The 19,511-nt window shown below is 43.1% G+C and overlaps 1 protein-coding gene across 6 annotated transcripts in view; it reads left to right on the plus strand.

Annotated features, from left to right (window-relative positions):
• ARHGAP27 (Rho GTPase activating protein 27) overlaps positions 1-19,511 on the plus strand; it is a 125,911-nt gene that overhangs the window by 8,188 nt on the left and 98,212 nt on the right. For 5 of the 6 annotated variants that reach the window (XM_033918741.1, XM_033918743.1, XM_033918738.1 and 2 more), the window contains exon 2: positions 17,338-18,206. In XM_033918741.1, the coding sequence (XP_033774632.1) occupies positions 17,400-18,206 (807 nt within the window). In that variant the 5' untranslated portion in view covers positions 17,338-17,399. Of the gene's footprint in view, positions 1-6,251; positions 6,286-17,337; positions 18,207-19,511 lie in introns of those variants that run through there. The other variant, XM_033918740.1, reaches the window with a different exon arrangement.

The raw sequence follows: 19,511 nt of genomic DNA on the forward strand, positions 1-19,511 counted from the left end.
TGGCAGATGAAGTTCAACGTTGAGAAATGTAAAGTATTGCATGTGGGAAGCAGAAACCCGAGGTACAACTATACGATGGGAGGGATGTTATTGACTGAGAGTACCCAAGAAAGGGACTTGGGGGTAATGGTGGACATGACAATGAAGCCGACGGCACAGTGTGCAGTGGCCGCTAAGAGAGCGAATAGAATGCTAGGTATAATCAAGAAGGGTATTACAACCAGGACAAAAGAAGTTATCCTGCCGTTGTATCGGACGATGGTGTGCCCGCATCTGGAATATTGCGTCCAATATTGGTCGCTGTATCTTAAGAAGGATATAGCGTTACTCCAGAAGGTTCAGAGGAGAGTGACACGTTTGATAAAAGGTATGGAAAACCTTTCATACGCTGAGAGATTGGAGAAACTGGGCCTCTTTTCCCTGGAGAAGAGGAGACTTAGAGGGGATATGATAGAGACTTACAAGATCATGAAAGGCATAGAGAGAGTAGAGAGGGACAGATTCTTCAAACTTTCGAAAAATAAAAGAACAAGAGGTCATTCGGAAAAGTTGAAAGGGGACAGATTCAAAACGAATGCTAGGAAGTTCTTCTTTACCCAACGTGTGGTGGACACCTGGAATGCGCTTCCAGAGGACGTAATAGGGCAGAGTACGGTACTGGGGTTCAAGAAAGGATTGGACAATTTCCTGCTGGAAAAGGGGATAGAGGGGTATAGATAGAGGATTACTGCACAGGTCCTGGACCTGTTGGGCCGCCGCGTGAGCGGACTGCTGGGCACGATGGACCTCAGGTCTGACCCGGCGGAGGCATTGCTTATGTTCTTATGTACTGTAATCCTTGTTTTGCCCACTTCTTTAAAGACGAGCTCTGTAGTCCTGGTTGAAAATCGCAGTTTTTAGGTGACCTATATGAATCCAAGGGCCCCTTTTACAAAGGTGCGCTAGGGCCTTAACGCGCGGAATAGCGCACGCTAAATTGCCCCGCGAGCTAGCCGCTACTGCCTCCTTTTGAGCAGGTGGTAGATTTTCGGCTAGCACGCGCTAATCCGGTGCGTGCGATTAAAAACGCTAGTGCACCTTCGTAAAAGGAGCCCCAAGTGTTTGATTCCAAGGTGGCCTTATGGCGAAACATGGCTACATCAGATTTACAATTTGTATTTATTAAAAACTTGTAAAATCTATTTTAACGCATTCTGGAGTCTTTTTAGAAAGCTGCGGCAAAAAAATGGCCTTACTGTGCCTCTATAGCTCATGTCTTTTCAGTAGTAGTCCAAGATGAGTTACACTCGGTACAGTCGTAGGCATTTCTCTGTCCCCAGGGGGCTTACAATCTAAATTTGTCACCGAGACAACTTTACAGATTTAGGGATCCTTTTATCAAGGCGTGGTAGGAGTTTAATGCGCGGAATACCGCGTGTTAAACCGCTGCTGCGCTAGCTGCTCCATTGATGAGGCGTTAGTATTTTGGCTTGCCGCGGGGATTAGCGCGTGATGAAATGTCCGACGCGCTAACCCCCGTAGCGCACCTTGATTTGCTCAAGCTAGTGGCATAACAGAGACTATGACAGAATTTTTAAAATCAATTTTTCCTTTGTTAAAATTACCTTTTCGAGTGAAATAAAATACGAGTCTTTCCCATGCACGTGGCCAGAAAATGGCTGATTTTTCCATTTTCTGATTTAATAGCCATTTCCAAAAATTAGCGCGCCAGTCCTTACCGCCACCTAATTCATAGGCAATATGAGCTCATGTGTTAATCCTGCACTAACTACCACATGGTAATGTTGATCCACTAACTGACTAGCACAGAACTGCCCACTCTCTGCCCCCCCCAAAAAAACCCAAAACAAAACACTCTCCTTATTTTTTTTTAGCATATGGGTAGTGGACACATAGCTGGAATTTTCTGCAGGGCGCCAAACTTTGAAACTCTTTACCATTATCCCTTAGATTATTTAATTCTCTTTAAAAAAAAAAAATATTTTCTAAACTTCAAAAGTGCAATACACAAATATATATCATCATATAATAAGTTAATAAAAGCATATTCAACTTACAAATATGCATAACCAACCATTTTCTCCCCCCACCCAATGATTATTCAATAAAACACTATATACTATATAGACTATCCCAAAAACCTTACCCTATTCAGATTAAAAAATATCCTTCCACCCTCTTCCCACCCCTGGTGGACATACTCAAAAGTCAAATTAGGACAGAAATAGCCCCCCCCCCCTCCTGGATGTGTACGAAAATAAACCAAAACTGACTCATAATCAAAGACCTACTATAGTGAAGTAATATATGATGTCAATGGCCTCCAAACCAGCTTAAATAAATTACTGTGCCCCAAGCTATCGGCATTCATTTTTTCATATCTATAGCTGGAGCACAAATTTGCCCACCAGAAAGGAAAATTTAGGCAGTCGTAGTTCTTCCCATTTCGGGTTACCATCTGCATGGCTATCCCTGTCAAATTATTATTGAATTCTCTTGAAAAATTTAAGACAGGTCTTAAAACGCTTCTCTTCGAAGATGCTTATAAATTATAAAGGTAAATTTTGCTAATATAGAACTGTATGTGGGTTTACTTGTGCTGGAGGAGTTCTGCATAACAGAAGATTACCAAATTCTATATACCTCCCTTTTTCTTTATTATAAAAATTGTAGTTCAACCTTTTATCCTTAAATTCATGCCTATGCGAATTGGTGTATTAATTATATTAACGAATTTTAGATTCTAAGCTGCCCAGAAGGATTGTCAATGGTGCAGGATAATATGACGTTACTAAACTTGAACTCCTCGGCCCACCATTTTAAGCTGTGGTAAGCACGTGTTTGTGATTGCCAAGGCTTGGTAAAAGGACCTCGTTATGTGGCAAGGCCCTTTTTTTCTGAATGTATTATGAGCACGCACACACCCACACGCACCTTTTGAAGTATTTATGTTCAAAACCAAACATATAATAAATCTTACAAAGAATATTATGTCAACATAGTTGATATAAGGAACAAAAATCAGTAATTAAGACGAGTACAATGAGAGAGTAGTATAAATAGACACTAACCCCCTCTTTTATGAAACTGCGATAGCCGTTTCTAGCGTGGGGAGCTGTGCTGAATGGCCTGCGCTGCTCCCAATGCTCATTGAGTCCCTATGAGCGTCGGGAGCAGCGCGGGCCATTCAGCGCGGCTCCCTGCGCTAGAAACTGCTATCGCAGTTTCATAAAAGGAGGCCTAAATTAACTTTATTAAAAAAATAAAAATGTATATTTCTTTTATAATTCAATCCGTTTGTTAACGTTAACAATAAAAGACATTAACAGCTTGAACATAAGAAAAGAGACTTAAAATAACATTAATATATCTACCAACAACCTCCCATTACACCCACCTCCCTACCTTTTGAAGTATTTATTTATTTTAAAAATGTGTATACCACCTGCTACCATTACGAAGACAAGAACATCTTACTGTACATCTTCATTACTAACTGCTAAGATATATTTATTTATTTGAAAATTTATATACAGTACTGTATATTACCTAAACGGTTTACATCAGTGGTTCCCAACTCTGTCCTGGAGGACTACCAGGTCAATCGGGTTTTCAGGCTAGCCCTAATGAATATGCATGCGAGAGATTTGCATATAATGGAAGTGACAGGCATGCAAATCTGCTTCATGCATATTCATTAGGGCTAGCCTGAAAACCCGATTGGCCTTGGTAGTCCTCCAGGACAGGGTTGGGGACCACTGGTCTAGAATAAGCTGTTAGAGATCTACAGTACCTTTTTAGAGATGACACAAAGATGTACAACCAGACCAATACTCTAGAGGGAGACAAAGGGCACGGCATTCAAAGAATTTATGCTCTTTAGGGGCCTTTTTAGTAAGCTGTGCTAGGTGCTAATGCATGCCTAATACAGCTTAAAATGGCATGCTATGGGAGGCACTCAAGCGTCCTACAGTAACTGCCAAATTTGCATGTGCTAACCATGTGCTAAAAAATTAGCATTTTGTAGAGGGCTTCACAGGAGGAAACTAGGTGTTCCTGTGCTAATCAATTAGCACAGGAATACCGCATGAGCCCTACAAAGCAGGTGCCTGCCGCATGTCAATCACCGACAGACGCCGCTTCCCAAATCGCAGCTTAACGGGACCCTAGGCGCTGGAAATGTAGGTCAGGGTTTCACAAGTCTACATTTCCAACGCCTAGAGTCCCAACAGAATTGCGGCCAGCGGCACAGAGTGACACCGAAGTCTGGTGCTGTCCCTAACCACACCCACTTCTGGACTTTGGCATCACTATGCACCATTGGCTGCCAGGGACCTAGGTGCTGGTCCCGGAGGCCGCGTAGTGGCGCCTTTTTGTTTTGTAATTGGTTTTAAACAACATGGTCAATTACTGTGTCATTTAGCAGTATTTAGCACCAGTTAAAACAATTAAATGGTAGGACGCCCACTGCTGCCTAACGTTCGGCATCCCGAAGAGAGTCTGGGCCTGACTGCCTACAAAATGGATGGCGGTAAGTCCTCGCATGGTAAAGTTTTATAACGGTCATGTGCTAATTGCAATAACACACTGTCATTAATACAAAAGCATACAAAAAGGCTATTTGTAGTAAAAATGGTCTTAGCACGCGCCCGAGAGAGGTGGTGGAGAGGGACACGGTGACGGAGTTCAAAAAAGCGTGGGATGAACACAGAATATCTAGAATCGGAAAATAATAGTAAATATTGAAGAACTAAGGCCAATACTGGGCAGACTTTCACGGTCTGTGTCTGTATATGGTCTTTTGGGGGAGGATGGGCTGGGGAGGGCTTCAATGGCTGGGAGGGTGTAGATGGGCTGGAGTAGGTTTTAATGGAGATTTCGGCAGTAGGAACCCAAGCACAGTACCGGGTAGAGCTTTGGATTCTCGCCCAGAAATAGCTAAGAAGAAAAAAATTTAAATTGAATCAGGTTGGGCAGACTGGATGGACCATTCGGGTCTTTATCTGCCATCATCTACTATGTTACTATGTTACATTTATGACCAGAAAATGTGGGTGACAACAGGGGGGGAATGTAAGGGGGGGAATTTGATTATCAATCTAGGTAAATGAATGGCAGGCCTACATTTAGAAACAACCATTATGCTCTATTTGGATTCCTTATCTCCTAGAGGTCGCAGTCTCCTTTTGAATCCTCTTCCTTAGCCTTGTTGAGGTTCATCGCGCTCACTCCCGGGATCGCAGACCGCAGGCACTTCCCTTTTTTTTTTCTTCTCTTTTCCCTTTGTTTTGTTGATTTGTTTGTTTGTTGGGGGGGAGGGCTTACCTCTTGTGACTGCCAAGGGCCACCAGAGCACGGGCCTTTGGCGTTTGGGAGTTTTGTTGCTTGACTTCTGTTTGCTTCATGGGACAAGGGTGGTGGTGGATTTTGTACGGGTGGTTATTGCTGCTTGGGTGGGGTTCAGGAGATGGAGGGGGGGTTCCATTCTTGTTCCACCAAAACAATGCGATAACTTTTGTATCGTTGGATGATCTTTCCTTTGACTTTGCTGTCTTTGTTACTTGTTGTTTTGTATTCATAATAAAACAGATTTGAACATAGAAATAACCATTATGCTCCTAAATAAAGATGAAGTTTCAGCTGAAAAAAGGGGCACATATGTAGGGGCATAGCTTAGGAGCATAAATATAGGAGCTCAGGCTTTGTATTGTTTTTTTTACTATCGGGCCCGAAAGGTTTAGGCAAGATTTTAAATAGTTTGAGCAGCTGATGTCAGAGTGTGACAGCTTTTCCCCGGGCTACACATGGAAATTAGGAAAAATGAGCTGTGTGACTGTCATACCATAAAGACTGGCTGCAAAAACTTTCCATGGCTCTTAATTTTTGCCGCCCTCTCAGGGATTTGGGGTTAGGTGGAGGAGAAATCATGTAATTGGTATTTTTCTCCTCATGTACTTCTGTCATCTCAGAGGCCAGACCTGATTACTTCTCCATGGGTAACAGAATTGTTACCTCCTTACATCCTGTATCATCTTCCTGTTTATTCACGTGCACACAGAATAAGCATGTGGTTATGAGGTCCTTGCCCACATGAGCTTATAACATATGTATTAGTGGAGTGAGGATACAGATGTGACGTCAGCCTGGTAGGTTCAAAGAGAATTAATGAGTGCTTCATTCCAATTTACATACCTTTCAGATTGACTAAAGATGCCAGTTCCGTGTTTCCCCAGTATCCCTGTCATTCCAAATCCTTGTAGAAGCTGATGTCATTAATAGCTACAGGTGTGTGTAATTTCTCTTTAAATACCTCTAGTGGAGTCTCTGCTTCGGTTACATCTATGAGGGGCCGCTGAAAAGTTCTCAGCCCAGCCGTGAAGAGAATGATGTGGAGCCATGAAACGTACAAGTTATTCCGCGCTTCTTTTGACACTTTTTCATTTCGATGAAGCAAATGCATCTAGTATAGGGATACCAAGCCACTGTGACATCACCGATGAGGTTGACTATTAGGCATTGATGGGATGAGGCCTTATGACATCACAATACGAGGGGCCGCTGAAATGTTCTCAGCCCAACCAAGAAAAGAATGACGTGGAGCCGTGAAACTTACAAGTTGTTTAACACTTTTCTCGGCACTTTTCATAAAGAAACAAAAAAGTGTGAAGAAGCAAGTTTCATGGATCCATATCATTTGTTTCTTGGTTGGGCTGAGAACTTTTCAGCAGCCCCCTTGTAATGTTTGTCTTCTGGAATATGCTTACAGACTGTAGATATTTCCTTTTGATATTTTAAAGTGAATATACAGTACTGTATTTTTGCTCTTGTAAACATCTGGTTCCAGCAGACTTATTAATAATAATAACTTTTATTTTTGTATACCGCAATACCACAAACAGTTCAGAGCGGTTTACAATAGACTGTACATATACAGCGAAGATACAATGTAAGGGAATGTACTATGCAGTTGAGAGCAATTTACAATGCAGGGGACTGTACATATTCAGCAGAGATATTTATACAGTGAAAATACGGTGCGAGAGACTTATAGAGTAAGATACAGTGCAAGAGACTGTATAATGTGGTTGTAGCGGTTTACTATGCAAAGATAGTTACCTATATAGCGAGGATAAAGAGTGGTAAATGACAAGTATCAGTTAGGGAGGGTGTCGAGAGGGGAGGGGCAAGTAAGAAGGATTGAAGTATTGGATTGAGGGTGAGGAAAGGAGAGATCGGGGGGGAGAGGTGGTAGAGTTTAGTTATTTGGAGGGGAGGGTCTAGAGAAATTTATCATAGAGGTAAGATTTGAGAGATTTCATGAAGGATGAGTAAGATGGGGCAGATGAGATGAGGGTGGTCAGGCAATCTGTCCATCTGCCAGCTTGGAATGAGAGAGTTCTATTAAGGAATCTTTTGTAGGTGCATCCCTTTGGGGATGGGTAGGTAAACAGATAGGCATTGCGCTTGCGAGTGGTGCCTGGGAATGCAAAGTGGGCAGTAATTTGCATAAATCTATTAAAATGTGCATGCCAAAATTTGTTAGTTTGGTGCCTCTTTGGATATCAAATTATTCATTCCCTTGGTTCATTCGTCTCCTATTAGGCCACTAATTTTTAAAATATAACACTGGGGCTTCCCATCTGTTTTCAGTGAAACATGCTTAAAACTTGCTCTAAGAGGAACAACTTTACAAGCTTTCAAGAGTATCGCAGAATATTGGCCCAAGGATTAGCTCTCCCCACCTCTGAAGCTTCTACGGTTCTTTCAAAGAGCCTCCCTAACTGTACCGTCATCATATCAAATCACAGGATGTGACATCTGCCAGTGAGCCTTCTCAGAAGTATCCCCACACTCTGGAAAATACTCTCAGGGGGCTACGTCTAACTCGAGACTGTCTCTCCTTGAGGAAGCAGGTGAAGGCCTTGCTCGTCTCCCAAGCTTCTAATGCCTGTGGCAACCATCTAATCTAATCTAATACTTGGCTTTATATACCAAGTCTTCATTCTAAGAAAGCTCGACCCGGTTTACAATAGTTAACTTAAAAAAATATAAACCATAAAATAAAAATTTTGAAAAGAATTAATTTCCAAAATGTTTAGTGAATAAAGTAGTTTTCAAGAGCATATGAAAAAATAGAAGAGAACCAGAGCTTCTTATAAGGAATGGAAGATCGTTCCGAAGTTGAGAAAACTTAAAAATCAAAGATTGGCCAAAAATCTTAACTCCCTTAATCCCTTTTCTAGAAGGGAGAGATAATTTTATATTGTTGGTTGCCCCTTGCAAAAGAGAATCTGTAAAGATTCTAGGATAAAGGAACTAGAGGAGTGAAGATACCATAAAAATTTTTAAAAATAACACAAGCACATTTAAACTGAACTCTAAAATTAAACAGGAAGCCAATAAAGACTCTGAAGCAACGGTGTCACGTGATCGAACTTACGTTTCCCAAAAATCAGTTTCGCTGCAGTATTCTGAACCAGTTGTAATCTATAAAGGCAGATTTTTGTAATACTGAGGTAGATGACATTGCAATAATCAAGCTGTGATAATATAATTGACTGAACTAAAATAGAAACGTGATGGTGATGAAAGAGATGTCTGACCTTCAGCATATGCAGATTAAAAAAGCATTTTTTAATCACAGAATTAATTTGTTCCTTGAAAGAAAGCGAGGAGTCGAAGAGGGCTCCCAGAATCTTAGCAGAAAACTCAGTTTGTAAAGGGGATCCAGAAGCCAATGTTTCAGAACTAGGAAGACAATCCAATTTTGGGCCAAGCCATAATAATTTGGTTTTAGATGCGTTAAGTTTCATCCGGACAGACTGGGCCCACGCTTGAAGTTTAGAGATGCAAAGATTTACTTTAGATGCTAAATCAGAAGTGTCCGGATCTATCTCTTGTCAATATGAAAATGTCATCCGCGTAAGTAAATAGAGTTTCCCAAGTAGACGGCTTAAAAATATTAAGGGTGGTCATATAAAGATTAAATATAATTGGAGAGAGTGGAGAACCCTGAGGAACTCCACAAGAAGGCTGCCAAGAGTCGGAAGTATTACCTTCAAAATTCACTGAGTAAGAACGATATAAAAGGAATTTAGAAAACCAGTCCAAAACTACATGGTGAAGACCCATATCTGAGAGTAACTGAAGCAGAACATCGTGATGAACCACATCAAACGCTGCAGATAGATCGAACTGAAGTAAAATAGAATAGTTATCTTGAAGATGAATTTGTTGAATTTTTGGAGTTAGCTTATGGAGAACACACTTAAGTTGGCTAAGTAGAGGCAATCAGTGAATTGCAAATAGGAGCTACTCAAGGGGTGGTGGACACATGGAACGTGCTTCCAGAGGTTGTGATAGGCCAGAGCACATTTCAGGGGTTCAAGGAAGGTTTGGATAGGTTCCTAAAGGATAAAGGGATTGAGGAGTACAGATAGAAGTAGAGGTAGGTTATAGAAATGGTCAGGAACCACTTCACAGGTCATAGACCTGATGGGCCGCCGCGGGAGCAGACCGCTGGGCGCGATGGACCTCTGGTTTGACCCAGTGGAGGCAACTTCTTATGTTCAATATAAGCAAACACTGTTGTTATGAAAATGAATGACCCAAAACGACCATTGCAAGTCATTGATCTACTTGGCCGTTTCCACTCCCAGCCTTGGGCGTTTCTTCTTCTGCTTGGTTTTGGCACCCTGTAACTAAGACCAGTTCCTCATACCTTAGTCGGCTGTACATGCAATTTACCTTCAATTTAGCCACCTGCTTATTTATACCAATGCCTTTGTCCTACTTATCCTGTCTATCCATATGTCTCAGCTGCACTTGCTGTCCTCAGCTGCCTGTTAAGATTTTCCATTCTATTGTGCTGACATTGTGACTATCATGTCTACATATAATATATTTATTTATTCATTCAGTTTTATAGCCCGTCCTCCCCACGAGCCCAGAACGGGTTACAAGGATACATACACAAAGTTTTCAGGAACAGAGATACGTACGTTACAGAGTCAATAACATGCTACCGGATCAAAGACACAAAGCTATAGAATCAATAACTTACAACTTATAGAGAATGTGACTAAGAATACATGCTGTGCAGAATCTAAGAAAATAAATCATAGTCGCGAATGGATATTAACATATCTGCAGAGAAGAGCGACTAAAATGGTAAAGGGGCTAGAGGAGTTGCCTTACAGCGAGAGATTAGAGAAACTGGGCCTCTTCTCCCTTGAAAAAGAGGAGACTGAGAGGGGACATGATAGAAACATTTAAGATACTGAAGGGAATAGACTTAGTAGATAAAGACAGGTTGTTCACCCTCTCCAAGGTAGGGAGAAAGAGAGGGCATTCTCTAAAGTTAAAAGGGGATAGATTCCGTACAAACATAAGGAAGTTCTTCTTCACACAGAGAGTGGTAAAGAACTGGAACGCTCTTCCGAAGTCTGTTAAGAACATAAGAAGTTGCCTCCGTTGGGTCAGACTAGAGGTCCATCGTGCCCAGCAGTCCGCTCCCGCGGCGGCCCATCAGGTCCATGACCTGTAAGGTGATCCTTGTCTAAAACCCTTTAGTCCCCTTTATCCTTCTATCTATACCCTTTCATAACCTATCTCTACCTCTATCTGTATCCCTCAATCCCCGTATCCTTTAGGAATTTATCCAATCCTTCTTTGAAACCCTGTAGTGTACTCTGTCTTCTCACAACCTCCGGAAGCACATTCCAGGTGCCCACCACTCTCTGAGTGAAAAAGAATTTCCTAGCATTAGTTCTAAATCTGTCCCCTTTCAATTTCTCCGAGTACCTCCTTGTTCTTGTGGTTCCCAGTAGGCTGGAGAATCTGTCCCTCTCTACCTTCTCTATGCCTTTCATGATCTTGAAAGTCTCTATCATGTCTCCTCTGAGTCTCCGCTTTTCCAGGGAGAAGAGCCCCAGCCTTTCTAACCTGTCCCCTCCAGGGATTCAAGACAAAGACAAGTTCCTGCTGAACCGGAGCGTACGCAGGTAGGGCTGGTCTCAGTTAGGGCACTGGTCTTTGACCTGGGGTCTGCCGTGGGAGCGGACTGCTGAGAACAATGGACCACATGGTCTGACCCAGCAGCGACAATTCTTATGTTCTTATGCAGTGAACGGTAGAAAAACTGGTTAGCAGGCACAGGTGTTCTTAGGTAAGGTATGTCGAAGCAAGGTCTGTCAAAGTTTGAGACCAGAATTGATCCAGTCCATGAAAAGAAGCGTATTTACTGTTTCTGGTAGGAGGGAGTTGATTCCATAATTTAGGTATGCTATAGGAATATGATTGCTTTCGGGCTGTCTCCCGGTGGAGGCTGTTTGCTGGAGAGTTGGAACATCTGTGTTCCCATTGCGAACGGAGGGACTATTGAGAGTGGTATATTGGGAGTTTCTTTGCTACATAGTGAAGTGTCATGTCGTGGAAGCATTTAAACGTTAATACTAGTTGTTTGAAGATATTGCGTGGTTGTATTGGGAGCCAGTGGAATGTTCTTCCATGCTGCCTATTATAGGGTATCATTTGGATTCTGCCAACACATATAAATAATCCTGTTATATAAATGTTCTACTGTAATATTTTAATGTGTATATTTCTGATAGTGTATTATCTCTTTCAATGTTGTTACTAGGATTTAATTCACCTGAATCCAAGTATTTACAATTATTATTCTGTAACGTAATATAAATTGTCAAGCTGCATTTGTTTTATACCACCTTGGGTAAATCTCTTTATAAAGGTCGATACTTTTAAGAACCTACAGTATGAGGTACAAACTGGTGGGAAAACATCCACAGCCTGGTTTTCGGACTGTGGTGTGCCTCAGGGATCTCCATTGTCCCCCATCCTTTTCAATGATTACATGACATCATTAAGTGTTCTCTCTTTAGTTCCGGGTAAATTTCTTTTCACATAAGTAGATGATACTTTTATACTACAAGAAGTTAGTCTAGATTTAAATAACTTCCCTCTAATATTTGTTCTTGTATTACCAGATTGTTACGGTGGTCAACCCTGTGTAAACTAAATTGTTGTGGTTAGGGCCTGATTGTCCAAAACGTCCTAATAATTTTGTTTTAGACTCCGGAGAATCCTTGTCCGGCTCGACGGTCTTCAGAGGAGTTCATTCTGGTTCCTGAGGAAGGGAGTTTTCCCGAAACCATGCCTGGTTGACCCACTCTTTGGCGTTCTTCTTTACTGTTGGGAAGTTCGTTTGCCATCTCATTCCAGCTAAGTCGGCCCGTTGTGATTCTTGCTTTTTTTTTTTTTGGGGGGGGGGGTTCTCTCAGAGATTGTTGCCTGTCTGTACTCATTTGTGTGTTGCTTTGTACCTTACTTTTGCACTTTTCGCACTTATTGATTGATTTATTTCACACACACATCTGGAAGAGCCCGATGATGGTGTGGGGGCAGGGACTGGTTGTCCCTGTCTCATGTAATGTAATGTAAAATATTTTTTTAGTCTCGGAGAAACAGGAGATGATTACCTGGTACTTCTCGAAACTTGGAAAGTGAAAAACAAGCAGCGAAGGATGACTCTGATGCTCAGTGTCTTTTACTGATATGTCGTGAGTCGCCGCTGTTTGGTTTCTCAAATATTTTTTTTTTCGCGCACAGGTCGCGCACACGGGTTAGGAATATATCGCCTCGGTGCGTCTCATGGTCCGTCCGTTTTAAGTTGTGGTAAGTGTGTGCCAGCGGGTACCTCAGCTTAGTAAAACGACCCATGAGTCGGCTGGCTTTCCAAAAGGGCTGCTGAAGTTTCTCTGGCCATTTGCATTAACATAAATTTTTATTTTTTGGGGGGGGGGGTCATTCTTGGCTGTGTCTGGAACAAAACCAGGGCTGAACTGAAGTGTGTTGAGCAAAGCCTCTACCCCCTCTGAAAATTCATGAGAGCAGGCATTGCTTTGCTACATGCAGCGACAGGAAACACCTGGGTGGAGTGAGCCAGCGAGCTTCTGTGTGTGTGTGCGCGTGCATGCGTGCCTGTGTGCAGTGGGAAATGCATTTATAGAAAGACACCTAGCCCCAGACAGCCCAGACATGCAGCTGGCACTACTCAAGAGCTTTCGCCAGCCTTTTTGCCAGCACTGGCATAGAAAAGAAGGCAGGTGACCTAAAGCCATTCATTTTATCTAAAGGCCAGGAAGTTGTCTTTGCATCTGCACCAAAGGTTGGTCAAGGGAAGTTAGATAGGATTGCCTGCCCCTTGCGCCCTAAATTCTCTCTCTCAGGAAGCAGAAAGCTGGCAGGAAGGAAGGACTGTACAGCTGCAGTATATCAGATGAACTACATCCTTTGTAGCACACAGCCTTCCTGCTTTCTGACTCAAAGTGTTGAAAAGAAAACCAGGAAAATAGTTGAACAAGATAATACCGTATTAGGCTAAGAAAGGTCTCGAGATTCAAGCTTTGAGGACTGCTTAGGTGCCTTTTCTGGGCTGTGTACACCAAGGTAGCGGAAGTTCCTCATATGGGGGAGAAAAATGGAGGTTGTGAAAAGCTCCAGAGGTCATTTTATAACAAGTTGCTTAGATTGGAAGACCACATAAGCACCTAAGAAAACCTGCTAAAATCACAGCTGAAATTCACCTTGTCATGTACCAACAGCTGAAGCCATGAAGGCAAGAGTAGAAGAGTCTCTACAGTGGTTATAATATGTCTGTATTGTTTTTATAAAAATATAAGAATTGCTGTACTGGGACAGACCAAAGGTCCATCAAGTCCAGCATCCTGTTTCCAACGGTGGCCAACCCAAGTCCCAAGTACCTGGCAGAAACCCAAAGAATAGCAACATTCCAGAGCTCAGAGTGTGATGTCATAATGCCTCATCCCACCAATGCTTAAGAGCCAACTTCATCAGTGATGTCACAATGGCTTAGTTGTCCTATACTTGGCTCACATAAGAACATAAGAACTAGGACAGACCGAAGGTCCATCAAGCCCAGTATCCTGTTTCCAACAGTGGTCAACCCAGGTCCCATGTACCTAGCTAGATCCCAAATAGCAAAACAGATTCTATGCTGCTTATCCTAGGAATAAACAGTGGATTTCCCCAAGTCATGTCAGTAGAGTGGGCAGACCTGATGGGCTATGGCCCTTATCTGCCGTCATCTTCTATGTTGCTATGTCAATAATGGCCTAGGGATTTCCCTTTTAGGAATTTCCCAAATCTTTTTTTTAACCCCATTAAGCTAACTGATTTCACCACATTCTTCGGCAACAAATTCTAGAGTTTAATTATACATTGTGTGAAGAAATATTTTCTCCAGTTTGTTTTAAATCTACTACTTAGTAGCTTCATCACATGTCCCTAGTCCTAGAATTTTTGGAAAGAGTGAACATGCGATACCCCTCTATCCTTTCCATTCCACTCATTATTTTATAGATCTCTATCATATCTCCCCTGAGCCCTCTCTTCTCCAAGCTGAAGAGCCCTAGCCGCTTTAGCCTTTTCTCATAGGGAAGTCGTCCCATCCCTTTTTAATCATTTTCAACACCCTTCTCCATATCTTTTCTAATTCCACTAAATCTTTTTTCAGATATGGTGACCAGAACTGCACACAATATTCAAGGTACAGCCGTACCACAGAGTGATACAAGGACATTATAACATTTTATATTTTGTCTTTGTTTTAGGCGGGTTACAAATTTATAAATAAATAAGTAAATGACCCCTACTTTTACCAAACAGTAGTGCGGCTTTTAGCTCAGACGCTCATAGGAATTCTATGAGCATTGGAGCTGTTACCGCTGTGGCCAGCACTAAAATCCACGCTGTGGTTTTGTAAAATGGTGGTGGGGTAAATAAATTCAAATAAGAGCACTCGCATCTCTCTAGGTCAGGGGTAGGGAACTCAGTCGGGTTTTCAGGATTTCCCCAATGAATATGCATTGAAAGCTGTGCGTGCAAATAGATCTCATGCATATTCATTGGGGAAATCCTGAAAACCCGACTGGAATATGGCTCTCGAGGACAGGAGTTCCCTACCCTTGCTCTAGGTGCTCCCTCACAAGGGCAGTTGTAAGAATGACCAAGGCTAAAGCCAAACTCAATCAGACTTCCACTTTATTTGAACGTAAAATAACAAATGCATAGTACCTCTCTTTAAACAAGAATCTTTCCCTGATAAGATACTGAGTATAGCCTAGAATTTATTTTTATTTTTTTTAACTTTTTATTTTCATAAACAGAGGTGCTAATAAAATCCAAGGGCTCCTTTTATAAAGGCTTGGTAGATGCTGTTGCCGCCCACAGGGATTTAATGGGCGTCGGAGCGTTTGCTGCGTGGCGGCCGCTACCACTGCTTTGTAAAAGGGGAGGGAGGAGCAAATGCTACATAACATAGTGAAAAGTAATTAAAAAAAAAAAAAAGAAATCAAGGCCAGGCGTCTAACCTGGCCCTTTTAACCAAGACGAAAACTCAGTCCTCGTTATCTATCAGCATAGTGACAAAGCGAATCGAATGGAGTCCGGATCTTTCTAAACACTGAAAAGCTTCATCTCTTAACTGCCTCAACTTCTTCATACTTCCTACTAGGTAAAATAGAAGGGAAGTCAAATGAGGCAAAGGAGCAGTCTAATAAATCACAATATACCACCGTGCTCACCAGCTGAGGAATGGCTTAGCACTGATGGCCGTGTGTACATACTCCAGGAGGAAGGGGATGCTGGGAGTGGTTTGCAAACTTTTGTTCCTCAGGCTTTTTTGTGAAAGAAAGAAAGAAATTCTTCTTAGGACCAGGACAAATTCTCAGTATCATTTGTTTAAGCAGGCCTTTCCCTCTATGGGCAAATGAGTTTAGAGAGACGGGTAATATTTACAGCTTGTGAATGAGAAGGGCAGACATTATTGGCCCCAGTTTTTTATGGGGGTGGGGGTTTATTATTATTGTGCATGTTTTCTTTTCATTTTGTAAGCCGCTTAGTTGTAGGCTGTAGGCGGAGTCGAAGTTTAAAAAAAATAAAAAAAATATGTAGAGGCCAAAGTGGAACAAAGTAATTTCCACCACGAAGGGCCGGATTCTGTATAGGACACCCAGTCTCGGTAGCCACCTAAGCAGCTTTTGAGAATCGCACACGGGTGTCCTAGAATCACATCTTTCCTAACGGACAGATGTCTAACCCCACCTAACCACCCAGATTTTCTAACCAGCGTCCATGTCACATGCGCCGGTTAGAGAATCTTGTTGCTACTGAGCTAATCGCCGCAAGGGAATCTCCCTGCGGCGATCAGTTTAGCGGCTGCAGCAGGGAACCCGTTCCCCCTGTTAAGTTGGCCAGCAGGAGGGATGCCCATTCCCTCCTGCCAGAACCCCTGAAGACCCCTCCCCCGAATGACTGCGGCAGGAGGAGTGCCCAATTCCTCCTGCTACCACCCCCCCAAAAGACATCCCCCAGCAGGAGGGATACCCACTCCCTCCTGCTGGTAGGCTCGTCACTGCAAAATTGCGGGCCTTCTCCTTCCTGGTGCATTCTGGGATGCACCAGGGAGGGTCCTATGGCCCTGATTGACTCAGAATCCTAAGGCCTCTCGGACAACCAGAGTCCTAGGCCTCCTTCCCAGTGCATCCTGGGATGCACTGGGAGTTGCCTAAGACTCCGATTGGCCAGATCCCTAAGGCCCCTCCCATGGGCAGAGAAAAGAGAGCCACAAAAATCATGAGTGGATTCATAACATGAAACAAACCGTCTTATTACTGCTTCATTGGCTCTCAATATGGGCAAGAGGCAAATTTAAGATCTTTCTCTTGCTGTTTTGTGTGTGGACAGGAAATGGAACCAGGATATTTGAAGGAGAAACTTGTCTGTTATCATCTAAGAAGGCATTTATGGTTGAATCAGAATGAGTTGCTTTGTGTTCCTACTTTCAATGAGAACATGTGTTTCTGTTAGGCCTTTTCTCTATCTATTGGAGGAACTTAGCCATGAGAGGAACTACCTATTGTTTAGGGAGCAATAAAAATAATTTCATTTCCATAGCAACTTGGTTGACCTGCATTAGGAGAGCATGAGGGCTCAAGTTAGGGCCTGGAAGTATAAATTTGGGCAACAGGGATGGAGGAGGGTTTTTGTTTTACAGGTTTAATTATCTTGTATTGTATATATTGTATATCATTTTGGCGATAACTGTTTCACTGTACACCATTTTAAATGGGTATATGTTTTGGCCTCAAGGGGGGGGGGCACTCTAAATTTTGCAAATACATAAATATGATGAATGATCTGCTCGTTAGTTGTTGTCATTTTTCTTTCTGGTGGAATGTCTTAAAACACGTGTATTCATCGACCAATCTATAATCGACATTTTTTTGTGTATTCTAGGTGGTATCAAGGCTTGGCAACGAGCCCGCCCCTGGGCCTCTTGCCGCCCCTCACTGGCAGCCATGCAGACCCCTGTGGCCCCAGGCAACGTTTACGTCTTGGTGGAGTATGAGTTTGCATATACAGCTAAAGACGGGAGACTTATCTCCATCAAACCCAACGAGCGATATCTACTACTGAAGAGGACCAATGACCACTGGTGGCATGTGCAACACAACGAGAACAGCAGACCTTTTTACATTCCTGCTAAGTACGTCAAAGAGCTGAGGCCCGACGCCCTGCCCAGCAACAGCCTCCCGTCTCTTAGTATGAAAAGGGAAAGCAATGGCAGTGTGTCTCCAGGTATGGAGAAATACAAGTACAAGTTTATGAGCGCTGAGTCGCTACGAAGTACAGACACAGTATTACGGACAGGAATTGCCATCCAGCCCAATATTATCATATCACTATCGGACTGCGATATCTCGGGTACTGGTATATCATTAAAGGGAGAGAAAGATGTAGATCCTGAGGGGCAGAGCATGATGGACATGGGAAGGGGCACAAAGTATCCCATGAGTACTTTCAGCACGTTTAACAGCCCAGAACATCTCCAGGCACGGAGGAGAACCAATCTTGCCCAGGAGCACTCTGCCCCAGCTGGCATCCGTTGCACACAGTCCTTGGATGATCTGGCGAAGCTCCCAGTCAGGACTGGTTTTAGCTCGCGCAGCGTGGGGTCCTGCGTGTCTGAGGTGAGCACTGGCGCCCGGAACTATTTGTGTCCTCCCGCAGGGAAGAGAACTGACAACCTCTATGAGACGATCCAGGATGCAAAAGATCACACGCGACTGGTGGGGCCTGGAGCAGGTTGCAGAGGCACAGCTCAGGTACAGTAAGTACGGTTCCCGCATGTGAAGGAGGGAGGCTGAAAACAAGCAAGAGAAAGACATCCATGAATGTGGGGGGTGGGGGTGGAACAGGGGATGTGTGGAGCGATAGGCAGAATGGAGCAGACCCTAAATCTCCCGCTGAGTGGGTCGACTCCTTTGGCAGTTCTGTATGTAACCATGAAGACAGAAGCAAATAATTTTCTGGACATGAGACATATTAATAACTACAGGGACAATGAATAGGTTTGAAGGGAGATGGGCATGAGGTATAGGGCTGAGATATAGGAGAAGTGAATTTTATTTATTGATTTGGTTTTACATCCCATCCTCCCAGAAGAGCTCAGAACGGGTTACAAGTTTGCATACATAGTAGAGCGTATTTATACAAAATGATGGCAGACATGGCATACAAAACATGGGGACTATAGGGTCCTTTTACTAAGAAACGCTAACCAATTTAGCGCATGCTAAATGCTAAGAACATAAGAATTGCCGCTGCTAGGTCAGACCAGTGGTCCCTCGTGCCCAGCTGTCCGCTCACGCGGTGGCCCTTAGTTCAAAGACCAGTGCCCTATTTGAGTCTAGCCTTACCTGCGTACGTTCTGGTTCAGCAGGAACTTGTCTAACTTTGTCTTGAATCCCTGGAGGGTGTTTTCCCCTATAAAAGTCTCCGGAAGAGCGTCCCAGATTTCTACCACTCTCTGGGTGAAGAAGAACTTCCTTACGTTTGTACGGAATCTATTCCCTTTTAACTTTAGAGAGTGCCCTCTTGTTCTCTCCACCTCGGAATGGGCGAACGATCTCTCTTTCTCTACTAAGTCTATTCCCTTCATTATCTTGAATGTTTCGATCATGTCCCCTCTGTCTTCTCTTCTCAAGGGAGAAGAGGCCCAGTTTCTCTAGCTTCTCGCTGTACAGCAACTCCTCCAGTCCCTTAACCATTTTAGTCGCTCTTCTCTGGACCCTTTTGAGTATTACTATGTCCTTTTTCATGTACGGCGACCAGTGTTGGATGCAGTATTCCAGGTGGGGGCGTATCATGTACCGGTACAGCAGCATGATAACCTTCTCCGATCTGTTTGTGATCCCCTTCTTAATCATTCCAAGCATTCTGTTCACCCTTTTCGCCGCCGCTGCGCATTGCGCGGACAGCTTCATTGAATTGTCTACAAGTACTCCCAAGTCGCTTTCCTGGGGGGTTTCTCCGAGTACTACACAGGACATCCTGTATTCGTGTATAAGATTTTCGTTACCAACATGCATCACCTTGCACTTATCCACGTTGAACCTCATTTGCCATTT

The sequence above is a fragment of the Geotrypetes seraphini genome, chromosome 13, assembly GCF_902459505.1.
Source record: "Geotrypetes seraphini chromosome 13, aGeoSer1.1, whole genome shotgun sequence".
Lineage (NCBI taxonomy): Eukaryota > Metazoa > Chordata > Amphibia > Gymnophiona > Dermophiidae > Geotrypetes > Geotrypetes seraphini.